Source organism: Vigna unguiculata, chromosome 7 (assembly GCF_004118075.2).
Source record: "Vigna unguiculata cultivar IT97K-499-35 chromosome 7, ASM411807v1, whole genome shotgun sequence".
NCBI classification, from domain to species: Eukaryota; Viridiplantae; Streptophyta; class Magnoliopsida; order Fabales; family Fabaceae; genus Vigna; species Vigna unguiculata.
In genome coordinates, this window is record NC_040285.1 from 32547993 (window position 1) to 32560775 (window position 12783).

At 32.1% G+C, this 12783-nt stretch overlaps 2 protein-coding genes across 4 annotated transcripts; both read right to left on the reverse strand.

Annotated features, from left to right (window-relative positions):
- Positions 1–265: 265 nt before the first annotated feature.
- LOC114189843 (RNA pseudouridine synthase 5) lies at positions 266–6419 on the reverse strand. Of its 2 annotated transcripts, XM_028078559.1 has the most exons (14): positions 6250–6419; positions 6095–6152; positions 5469–5496; positions 5335–5381; positions 5167–5257; positions 4595–4742; positions 4091–4178; positions 3800–3875; positions 2683–2758; positions 2441–2508; positions 1688–1757; positions 1213–1291; positions 716–809; positions 266–457 (listed from the first exon to the last, which is right to left on the reverse strand). In XM_028078559.1, the coding sequence occupies exons 1-14, from the start codon at positions 6335–6337 to the stop codon at positions 371–373; spliced, it is 1098 nt and encodes a 365-aa protein (XP_027934360.1). In that variant the 5' UTR covers positions 6338–6419; the 3' UTR covers positions 266–370. The 2 variants fall into 2 exon arrangements, with proteins under 2 accessions (XP_027934360.1, XP_027934361.1); XM_028078560.1 differs by lacking the exons at positions 5335–5381; positions 5469–5496 and having other exon boundaries at positions 6250–6408.
- Positions 6420–8607: 2188 nt separating this feature from the next.
- Positions 8608–11537, reverse strand: LOC114191868. Of its 2 annotated transcripts, XM_028081310.1 has the most exons (5): positions 11343–11509; positions 11224–11231; positions 10375–10510; positions 9652–9948; positions 8608–9451 (listed from the first exon to the last, which is right to left on the reverse strand). In XM_028081310.1, the coding sequence occupies exons 3-5, from the start codon at positions 10489–10491 to the stop codon at positions 8846–8848; spliced, it is 1020 nt and encodes a 339-aa protein (XP_027937111.1). In that variant the 5' UTR covers positions 10492–10510; positions 11224–11231; positions 11343–11509; the 3' UTR covers positions 8608–8845. The 2 variants fall into 2 exon arrangements, with proteins under 2 accessions (XP_027937111.1, XP_027937110.1); XM_028081309.1 differs by lacking the exon at positions 11224–11231 and having other exon boundaries at positions 11343–11537.
- Positions 11538–12783: the final 1246 nt, after the last annotated feature.

Here is a 12783-nt window from a genome sequence, read left to right on the forward strand (position 1 = left end):
TTACAGATCAGATGCTTTATTCAACTCTGCCCGTAGTTACTTTATTTCGGTAGGCATTCACTCTGCGGCGTTTTCTAATTATAGAATTAGGGAATTTAATATTAGTAGTAGGTGTTGAGTTACTGGATATTCAGCTTCTTCCAATCATGCTGAATTTTTTTGACACTGTTTCTGACAATTTCTGCAATCTCTTGTTCCTACTACCTTCAATCAGTTTCTAATCAAAGTCTCCCCTAAATTTTAACAAATATGTTGAGCAATTTCGTGAAGATAATAACATTTGAATAGAACTTTCGAATATAAATGTTGGCAAGGAAGATAACATCAAAGTAGTTATTTGGCTTCACCATACATCTTTCATTTAAACATCTTAAGCACTCTGCTCCATAGTAGCAATTTCCTTAGCCTCTTCAGGTGTCTGGAGGACAGAAGGAAGCGGTGCATTGATTTCAATTATCTGCAAGAACCCAAAGATCCTTAGTATAAAAAGCCATATTACTAATAACATAACATCCTGAAGAAACCTCTCAATGTTTCAGTATATTATATTTGACACTTCAATCAACTGATTATAATAGTTTCAAAGTCACAATTTTAGATTCACAGGAATGGTTCCATAAAAAAGGCAAACATATCAAATAATTTATGTTTCCTAAAAACAATTGTAATAAGGAAAAATAATCTTTAACGAGCTCTAAAATAACTTTCAATATACCTCGTTAGTTAATGGATGAGAGAGAACCAATTTATGTGCATGCAAGTTATACCCACAATCTCCAGGAACTGCCTTTGTAGGCCTTTGATAACCCCTACACAAGGAACAGCCAAAATAATTTAAGGAGAAGGGGCAACCCAACTCTATCTGGAATTGAATATTTGAGGCTAAAACTAAGTATAATATCTAGAATCAAATGTCAAACACTTTTAAGTTTGATTGCATAATATAAACACACTTCTATTTAATATCAGAATGCCAAAACCCCCTAGTCTACATATACTTGTATTTAAGAGGGAAGCAATCTACATTCCAGAACATTGCACTTAGAAGTTACTTGGATTCATTGTAAGTTTCTTCTGTTAGAGTTCGATTTGCAAGTGAGATGAAGGAAAGTTCATGTCGCAAGACGAAATTGATATTATTTAATATCGTTGAAAAATGGAAAAATGGTGTTAAGTGAATGATTCTCGGAAACCTATAAAACAAGCATTTACCCATCTTCAGCAAAACTCTCATCTATAGAGTCACAATCTAAGCATTTAGGTTGCCCGCCAACACCATATAGGGGATCACCTGCAAATAAAACCAAAGGAAAAATAATAATGGGAGTGTCCGAATAAAGCATGTTTACACAGAAGTTGGAACGTGCATGCAAACTAGTTAATACGAGATTTCACAAGAAGCAGGGAAATATGATGTTTGGTTATCCTCTCAATCATGTTTATCAAATTGAAACCTCAACAAATAATCATTCCATCCTCCATATTAAATTGGCGTTGGTTTTGCTAAAATTTAAAGTTTGAAAGCAAAATGAAATATTTCCAGAAAACATATTTACTAGAGAGGGGTGGAAATTGAAAGTTTTTTTTTTTTTTTTCTAATTTTATTTTAGTGGTGTACATCGTATATGAAATCTAGCTTTATTATTTTACGTGGAGCACCATGAACAATTTAGCATTAAATATTTACCTAAAAGAGGATGCCCCATGAAAGAAAGATGAATACGGATTTGATGTGGCCGTCCAGACTGAATCTTAACCTGACAAACAAGCCAACCAGAAGATGTTAAAGAGTCCGGATTTCTAATTTAATGCAGCCTTTCTCTTTCTTTTATTTCTTCTTCAAAGGGATTCATAATGGGATGAGTACAAGCAGAACTTTGGGCAGCAAAACGATTACATGTTGAAATACAAGCAAATAATTTTTGAATGACTATTCCCAGAGTGAATCTGATGTGACATCAGTGAACATTGAATACTATCTAAAAACAGAGCAGTGCTGCAATTTTGTTAATTAAACCCGCTCTAACGCACACTATTTTTTACCTTATTTGTTGAGATTTAATTTCATTGTTTTTGTATACATTGTACCCTAACACTGTAAAACCATAGAAAAAATATTGTCTATCAGAGATAATATTTTACTTTTCTTCTATTTAAAAAAATGCCAATATTTTATATGATGTTTTATCAATGCTCAATTATTAAAATGATGGCATTTTTTGTTAATGTTTTTACTGATAAAAGTGTCTTACAATGTAATTTAATTTAATTATAATTTAATCTTATAAATCTGACTTGTTAAATGAAATTTGTTCTTATTTATGCACTTAATTTTGAAACTATTTTTAGTGGATATGAGTCTTGGGTAGGTCATTTCTAGGATCCCAAGTTCACTTGGTTGTCATTAAATGATGTGGTCCTGAGCATGAAATTCAGCTACCTGGACCAATGTGCTGTTTTCTTGTACGTTTCTCTCCAGAATGCTCACCACACTGAGTGCTGGTTTTCCTGGTCCAATGAAAACAACTAGACATGACTAGATGATCAAAATTTGGAGGGAAGTCTCAGAAAGAAGAGAAATGGAAACATTATAACCAAATCAGATTAGTGGAAATCAATAAGCATAAGCATGGTTTCCTTTATAACTCATCCATCTGAAACAAAATAGAGACTGAAAATAACCTGATTGAGAGGCAACGTATAAACCTTTAGCAACACCTGGATATTTAACTACTCCAATTGATTGATTGATAGTCACCTGTAAAGCAAAACAACTTTCAAGTTATACATGTAAAATTGTCCCAAACTACATACTCAGCATCAAATTATTCCAAATAAGCACAAAATAACAACTGAATAGTCCCTTGATCCTGATAATAAACACAAGACAGATGGATTAGTCAGGATAGATATTCAAGGAACAATAAAACAAGCCATGCTCACACAAACGGTTACCAATTTTTTAAACAATTCACATTAGTTTTACTAAAATGAACTTGAAAGCAATAGGTAATAGACAATGGAAAATCAGTTATAAAAAGATCATGACAATGTTAAAAAGATGTAGCATCATCTGGATTATAAAACAAAAACCATTAAAATTTTCAAAAGTTGAATCACGGGTTCTAAACATCTCTAAATTTTCCAAACTGTCAGTCTTTTTTTTCTAAATTTTAATAGTCAAAAGAATTCAGTACCCATGCAACTTCACTAAAAGTTAATATAACTCCTAATGTAGGCGTCCCCTTTACGCCGACTCACCTTGCTGCGTATACAACTGTTAGGTAGCTAGAATGTTAATTTCAGTTAGCTGTCAACGGCCTAAATATAAATGTATCACACATTCTCCCTTGTGGTTAAGTTTATTCACTTACTATTCTAGTTACGGAATTCTATAGCTTTGGTTTCTCTCTGAACATTTTCTTACTTGATCAATGCCATTGTCTTTGTCAAAATGCCTAAAATAAATTGTGTACATTCTAGCTCATTCATTTTTTTTTTCATTTTCAAAAAGCATATATGGTTGTAAGAATATAATAATATCTCCTGCGGTATGAATTAAATTAGAATATTACTGAGAGTTCTTGCAGCTGTCTTTTTAACATTCACTATGAAAAGGAAAAACGAAATATTCCATGCTTTCTTAATCTCGTACACCTTTCTGATCATTTTACTTTTACTCAGGGGTGGAGTGTGGGATGGATGCAGCCTAAAAGCACTTGTTAATATTGACAAGGGGGAGTCATGTCACTTGTTAACAGTGCCTATAAAGAGGAGGGGAAAACTATGTCACCATCACCTGGTCATTCTCCACTACCCCACTCGCAAGTCCTCGGTATATCTTTGCAATCTTCCCAATTTCCTGGTTTGTATCTCTGCCTCCATAACAGCAGTATACACAACAGCAAACAATTAGCAAACAAGCTAACAGAGTATGAAGTACATAATGTCAACTTAAAATTTTAACCATTTTTTTTTCCGTGGTTTTCTCAAGTGTCTTCAACTTAAGATAAGGAACAGGCTACAAGGTAAAGCATTTCACAAGTGAATTATAAAATGCAACAAACCAAAAAGGTAGTCCTTTCCTAACCTTTTTCCTCCAATGTGAGAAGTTCCATCAGCAAAATAAGATGCAAGACGAGCTCTGGCTAGTTTTGTCTTTGCACATAACAAAATTCCTATGATGCAATCACTCAAAATCAAAAACAATTGAAAGTATCATGGGCTAATTATTCATAATATTAGAAAGGCATTAAAAGCAAAGGATCTGGTCATACTTGTATAACATTTCTGGTAGTAATAAATATAAAAATACCACTACCACTTGTAGTTAAACAAAAGGATCTGGTCATACTTGTATAACATTTCTGGTAGTAATAAATATAAAAATACCACTACCACTTGTAGTTAAACAAACAACTGAGCAAACGGTAATTAAGTAAACTTTTGACAACATACAACTATGTTTTATATAGTATTAAGATAAAACCAGTTTCCTGTCAGAGTTCTAAACTAGTTTTGTAATAAATTTTAAACTATGCTACATATTACAGACAGAATCTACCAATTTCACGACAAAAATATTCCGTATAACCTGAAGTTCCCCTCCCTAGACGATGTACTGGGACAGGATGAGGCTTTTTGTGCAAGTTGGCTTCCCATTGAAGCTGTGTCAAAACTGTCCTTTGCTGGAAGAGCCCTCCAGGCAGAACTTGCAAGCCAGAAGGTTTATTCAGAGCAATCTGAATTTACACCAACACCCCAATCAAAAGATTTATATTCAAGACATTCTACTAGTACTACAATAATATGTTTTAGTAGGGATACCAGAAAACTCTGTAGTCTAAATAACTTCCTCTAAAGATCCTGACAACTTATTTTAAACACTCATTGGAAGCAATCTGCCAGAAAAACATTGTTAATTTACTTAGGAGACAGTTTTCCATCTTATGTTTCCCTCCTTCTCATGAACCAAACATATTTGAATTTTATTACACCAATATAAGTATAATGTCAATTGAACTTCGTAATTTGCATTCTAAAGCACCACTAGCAAAGAAAATAATTTCATACATTTGATTTACATATTTAAGATAATTAATCAGAAAAACAATCATATCAAACAAGTAGAGATATAAAAAATGGTGAATATAAAGTAACACTAACCATGTCATCATCTTCATACAATACTTCAATCATATGTGGTGCATCAGGTTCCTTCCATGGAAGTCTATGATAGACTAGCTTTGAGCCAACTCTAATATGAAGATAGGAAATATCATACAATGGAACAAACCACGCATTAGAAAGGTTAACAAATTTCTATCAAAAAACCTGAGGACTGCGTTGGAATCAGTAACAACTCTTCCATCAAATGTTATCTGCAGATGACACACTAATTAAATTACAAACAGCCAAGATGGAGCATTCCTTGTAGTCAACTATTTCAGATTCGTTGATGATCAAACCTGTCCACTTTTTATACGCTGCAACCAACTGTTAAAAAATCAGTACGTACGATTCCCAAGAGTAATTATGTTACCAAATCGGGAAAAAAAAAGAGGATAAAACTATTTCCTAAAACAAAAATTGCTTTGGAAAAGAGAAATGCACGAAAATAGCTTTCCAACACCTCAGCAAATCTGACAAAAATGAACCCCATTACCAAAGCTAATAGAAGAAAAAAGACCATTCAAATTTCCATCCCCAAAAAAATGCAGCGGAAGATACTACTGACCAAGAGAACTCATAACCCCAGATCAATTGTTTCATAGTTGGTAACATCAAATTTGTATTCCTATCGTATTAACTATCACCTTAATGTATTTCATTCCCCCTCAGCTCTTGGGAACAATTCAAAATTTCACTTAACAACATTTGGCTAGGTCATGTGTGTTTCTCATCAATGCCAACCCTTCATTAAATTCTCAAAACAGAATCTCAAATTCCAGTAAAAAACGAAAATAGTTAAAAAAAAAAACAAAAAACTACCCAGTAGAATATCTTCATTTTTCTTCCCTTGTTAGCATGTAACTGGAGAAAATTTTCAAAATTTATGACTAAAACGTAAGTTGGTAGTTGAGGGTTAACTTACCCTTGTAAGGGAGCAGAACTTTTGTACTTGGTAGAGTAAAACTCTATCAGAGTCAACCCTGAAAATTGATAGGGCGTAAAATAGAATTGAGTTGCAATATGATCAGATAAAAGATGAAAGGGGAAAGAGGTGAGCATTGAGAAGGAGCACTGAACCGGAATCAGAGGTTCGAACGACGTCGTCGTAGGAGAGACCGTCGTTGCATTCAGGCCAAGGAATTCCAAATTTCCTGCGGCAAGCCATGAAAAAAAAAAAACTGAAAGGCCTGAATTTGAAAACCAAAACGACGTTTATTATCTGTTTAGTTGAGAGATTAATTTGAGGTATGCTTAATTAAATTGTTTTCCCCCTCACAGTTAGTAAGAAAGTTTTCAATAATAGTAAATATTATAAAATAAAATTTGAATGAGATTGAATAAACATAAAGTATATTAATGTCAAAGTTAACCAATTTAAAACAAGTTATTTAGATAATTAGATATTTTAAAAAGAGTTGGTCCTAAAATTTTGCAAACATGAACGGAGAGCAGACAAGAAAAAATTTGTAGTTCGAGAGTTTAAATGACTTATCACAGTCGTTTTTTGTACTTCTAACTTTAATATTTTTCTCTGTAAAATAGATCGCGAGAAATCGAAGATTTCTTTTTTGAGTTATTCTAGGTAGATTATGAAATAATGTTATTGTTTGAATTTTTAGAAATTTATTTCAAAATATTAGGTGAAAGAAATTATTTTGTAATTGATTTGGTCATTAGATTTTGTTGTTGGAATGATTATACAAAATGTTTTGAATTGAATATTATTTTTAATAAGTTGATTTAGTGGTTATTAAAAAAGAATTTAAATTGAATTTTTAATAGATCAGTATAATAAATTTATATATTTATCTTACGAATTTGATGTGAATAGAAACATGTATAATGTGAATTAAAAGATTATTTTTGAACAACTCATAATTTGATCAATTATTTGAATAATTAAGAAATTGTGATATTAAAAAGTATTTGAAAATATCTTTGAAAATTTATTTTATTTTATGATATTTAAAATTTCTTTCAAGTAAGATATTTTCACTTAAGTGAAGCATTTTTATTCAAGTAAAAATATAATAGAGATTTAAAATATAATAGAGATTTATACATGATTTGAAAATCAATCTTATTTTCAACCTTGTTTTAACTTAAGTGAAAACATCGTTGTATCTCAATCTTAATCTTTAACAAAAAAACGTTCAAATGATAAATTTTTCACTCATGATCATTTTCTTTGCTATCTTTAGTACTCACATTAGGTTTTTATCCAGAATTTTTGCTCTTTAACTAATTTATTATATGTAGTTTTATAAATACAAAATGAATATTTATTTTTTGCATGAGAATGATGAAATTGTATGAATTTGAGGTTATATGTTTAATATTGTGTTAATCATTGTTCGAGTTATTATTATGTATCGAAACCTATGTTATGGTATACATCTTATTGTGTCACATATGATCTTAGATGGTAAAGCTCAAGTGTAAGTTCTAACATACAATAACATACGAAGATATGTGACATAAGTTGTAATGAGTTTACTCCCATTTATTATTCTCTGGTTCGCTCGTAAAATTGAGTTTTTGACGAATCATATGTTAATATCTAGTAGTACATATTTAATATTAGTCTTTCAAAAGGTATAATTGGTATTTCATTGAATATCCTTTAATATTTAGATTCATGTGTCGTTTATATGGTTGTTTTATGTTTCTTTTGATTTAAATTGAATTGTTTGTGAATTACTAATATATTATTTTCTTATAGTATTGTATTTATTGTTTGTGTAATGATCTTATGTGATTATATTTTGTACACGAGTAAATACAGGGACATGAGTAAAAACATCTAGAGAACAATAAAGACTTATTTTGAATTTTTTATTTTTGTTTTGAAGGAACACAATCTATCTACCTCTTAAATAGGTGATTTTTTTTTTTAAAAAAAAAGAGACTTATTTTACGCTTAAATAATATGATTAAAAAAATAATTAATTTTTCATGTAAGGTAACTCTATTATTGATGGAGGTGTTGAGTCGAAGTTAGAATAATACCCTATCCGAATTTACTGTTAACCCGAATTATTCTGGGTTTGTATGAACGTTTGAAAATGCTTAAGTCGGTAAATATCATTTAAGACAAGCTAAAATATCTAGAAAATGAGGTACTCATTCTGAGAGCATAAGAGCCAAGTTTGGTGCAATAATAAAGAACATGAAATTGACTTGAAAATTCATTTCATACTCTGCAAATTTGTCTCATGAAAAACACGAGTCCAATTACAGCAATTTAGTCACATAAATGCGTATTTGTAGGAGTTCATGATTTCATAACGTTAAGCTAATTAATCACTCAAAATTCCTGCCAGCCAAATAAATATTACTTTTAACAAATAATTGTGGGCGTGTGTAAACCTCAAGTGAGATATGACTTCACTAAATATCACATGAGACAAACATTGCAAAAGTTCACAGCACAAGTAAAGCAGAAGAATTGTGTTGGACAGTTACAGCAAAGTCGTTCATACACAGAACATGAATAATTATAACAGATCTTATTGTCTCTATGTTTGAGCATAGCTGAGGAGAATCCAGATGAGAAAACATCAATACTTTTATTATTGCCAACTGAGGCATTGAGAGTGATATGGGAGGACCGAGTAAGCAGTAACAAATTACACACTCAGAGAAGAGAGACAAATTACACACATAGCATAAATCATGAGCAGAATACATCAGTTGATGAAGTTGCTGCCAGCTGCAGAGAAACAGCATTCCAATCCGCAGCATCAGCGCAGTGCTTGTCTAATGTTTTGGGACCAACACCAGAAGAAGCTTCTGTTATAGACACCTTTCCAGCAGCAAGTGCTTTCAGCCTGTATCTCTCAGCCCTTGAACCAATTACTTGGCCTAACACTGATGCTGCAATAGTAAATGCCATAGCTGATTTAGGCATCAAGACAGACTTCCTCAGCATTCCTATGAATGGCACAGCTGCATGGACTGCAGCAAACCATGCTGGTGAAAATTTCTTGGTATGTTCTCTCCATATACCCAATGGAACATTAGCCGCCATGCCCAGCATTCCAATCACAAGAACCTTTGTAGGCAGGGCCTGAGGGCGGAGGTTCTTGGCAAATGCGGTGCGTGCTATGGCTGCTCGCGCTGCAACTACCGCCGGTGGGCACTTGTATTTCATGCCTGGAGGAGGCTGAATAACCTTTGCAACAAGTGGAAGGACGTTACTAACTGCACGGTATGACTTTGCTATTGGGCAGTTCCCATTTTGCAACCAATCATTGCCTGCCTCATGCTTTGAACCATCCTGAAATCAGTTAAAATGCACATCAGAGTCTTCAACCACAGGATTTTGTAAACCTCCTCATCCAGATCAAGGAAATTGAAAATGAAAATATCAAGTTAGGAGGCCAGAACTTGTGATTCATAACTGCAAAAAGCCTGGCTAAAAAAATTCTTAAGGAAATCTTTCTAGTAAATAGACAGCTGATTGAATGTGATGTATACCTGTGAAGATGGTTCGTTCTTTGATGATTTTGATTTTTTTTTCTGGTTGTTCCACTTCTCAGAAAATGCATCAAAACCGAAAGGCCCACCAAATCCAAATGATGACAAACTAATAGTTGCTGCCTTTGCAGCTAAAGGATTGAATTGGGATTTGGGAGGCTCTGGCTGTACTTTCTTCTCTGAATGACGGAAAGATCTGTCCGACAAAGGTACTACACCATCACTCCCGTGGAAAAGCCTAAATGCCAAATCAAAATTGGGGCCATCTTCGAAAATTGGACCTTTAGCTCCACGAACCTGATTAAGAGGTGGAAATTTGTAAGTGTGACGGTTTTTATCAAGTATAATAACAGAACAGGTATACGGTGTGCTTGAAAGATTAAGTCCTAGCATTCAATATTGCATGTAATATTTAAATTTAAAAGGAACAGACACCCAGCTAAGAAAAACACATAATTTGTTCCATGAGACACAAACTTTTGTTCAAAGCTATATCTTTTGGTCCGATTCAGTAGATAGATCTAAGAAGAGCAATATCTGACAGAATCTTAAGCATTCTCAGTAAACAAGGTCAGACCTGCTCAACGAATCCAAGAAGTAAAAGCAAGATATAATAGGCATCATTCACAATAAAACATGCTATAGGACAGAAAAACCCATACATGCAGCAGGATAAAGTAAAAGAGCATATGAGAATTATGTCAAATATGGAGGAAAACTTACAGGCATTGGTAAAGCCAAAGGCGAAGAGAATGAAAAGTTAGTAGGCTCATTGATGTTCCTCAAGAATGGACATCTAAGCATAGAGTCCTCGTTTATGTCTCTAGTAAAGAAGTCCATTCTCCTGCTTCAAATCAAACTGCAAAATGAAGGTAGACATAGATAAGCATACTTCGTGTATTTAGACTAAGAGGCACAAACTGGGAGGACTCAGTGAGTTCGATTCTAAGAATTCTGACAAACAAAATTAAATGGATCCTGGAAAATACATAAAAGGTTAAAACCTTCAAAATCAAACTAAACTTCTGATATTTATCTACCAAAGGAAACTAATGATATGTCCACACACCCGCAAAGTTAACATCAAGATTGAAAACCTAAGAGAACACTAAATCCATATGATATACCATGGAGCAACAACAATCGATTTTAATATTCTTCTTTCATGATTTTTGCAGTCCGGGTAAAGAGAAAATCTACATTAAATATCAATTACTACATATTCAAGCAAGTTGAGCATTCCCACTACCCAGCTTGCAACGATTCACAACCCCAGTCCATCAGATTTATCTGATCCCCAAAAGTCAACTCAAGACAAATCCAATGAAGTTTTATGATTCAACCACCTCACCACAACCCATCTTAAAAAATTGCTCAAACAAACGAAAAACTGAGCATGATAACTCAAACCCATCCAAAAAGTCGCCTGATTATCCGGAACAGATGAAAACAAAATCAAAACTTTCCGACAATCGTAACTCACAACAACCAAAAAAAACAATAAAAAGAGGGGGGAAAAGTAGGGTTCAATCACCCAAATTAAAGATAAAATTTTTATCCAAATATCCTCACCGCAGAAACTGGGAAAGAATGAGCAGCAGCAGCAGCAACACAAAATAAAATAAAAGAAATTAAAGATTAAAAAAAAAAAAAGAGGTAAAAACCTAAAGCATCTATTATGGGAATAATACCTTTGGGGGATTGCAAGAGGCACACGCCAATTGAAGAATGAAGCAAAAGAAGAAAAGAATGCAAAGAAGGTGTGTTAGGTGAAAGAGATTGAAAATGTTAATGCTAATAGTGCTCAAGGAGAAAGAAGAACTAGTTTTATTTCTCTCTCTTCTCCTCCTCCAAGATTATTATTGCAATTTGATTTTGCAGAATAATAATAAAAATATTATCAAAAGAGGGAAAGATACATTTATTAATTAAATAAATAGAGTCAATTATGGCTGTGGTGTCCACACGCCATCAGAATGGAAACTACCAAAGTTGAATTTTATGCATGCCTATAACGTTTCTTCCTTTCTCTCATATGTCATAATTAGGTGGAAAATATAGATTCATTTTTTCATATATTATTTTATTTATTTTTTCAACAATTTTTATTATTGAGAATCTGATCATTCATAGTGTTGGTATCTAAAATAATTTTTTATACCTAGCCGCATTGAGCATAAAAAAGGCAATATGTACTTAATAAGTAATAAATAATTGATAATAGCAATCTCTTTATCAGAAAATAGAGTTATCTAAATTACGATTATCCAATACATTAACTGATTATTAACATTATATCAATTTTTGTTTTCGTAATTTTAAAGTTACAAATTATCTTAACCAGAAAAATATTTCAAAAAGTGAAAAATAAAACAAAATTGATGGAATATCTTCCAAAATAAAATACGAAACAGATTTAAATTATATAAAGAAAAAAATCTCTCAACTATTTGAAGCTATCTTTATTACTGATTATCTTTAAAAACCTATTCCTTTCTTTTATACAATCTCTTATTTGTATCCCTAAATTAAACTTTAATATTTTAAAACATATCAATAAATTCAAAATAACTCTATATCTCAGTTTATATTTATCCATTGTAATGGTTTGAGAAAATATTTATGGTATGAAAATTTGCACCTATCATTCAATGCATTGAATAGTACTAAAATTGAATAATTTAGATGTTATTAATTGTTGTTTTGGTTAATTCTGAAAAGTAAGATGATGGTGGGGTGAGGTTGGACTTGGTATTGGTAATGTGCTTTTGGTAGGCACACTTTTCAAAAATAATATTTAATTATTTATTCTCTTCACACCCCCTCTGACAACTTAATAAAAAGTAGTTTAACTGTTTCATATTTTAGAATATCGTGTTTTGTTTTTTTTTTCAATTAAATTTTTTAGTCCTTACAATTCACACGTTTGTCATTTAAATATGGAATTGATCTTTCTAAATATTGTAAAAATAACACTCATGAGTTTATATTTATATAATTAAATATGTTTTTATAGCATAAGAAATTAAGAATATTACCATTAAATTACAAGTTTTTATAAAGTAAAATAAGTTTATTTGGACAAAGTTTATTGCGTTTAGGAAGTCTTTACTTAATTTAGTTTTCATCTTA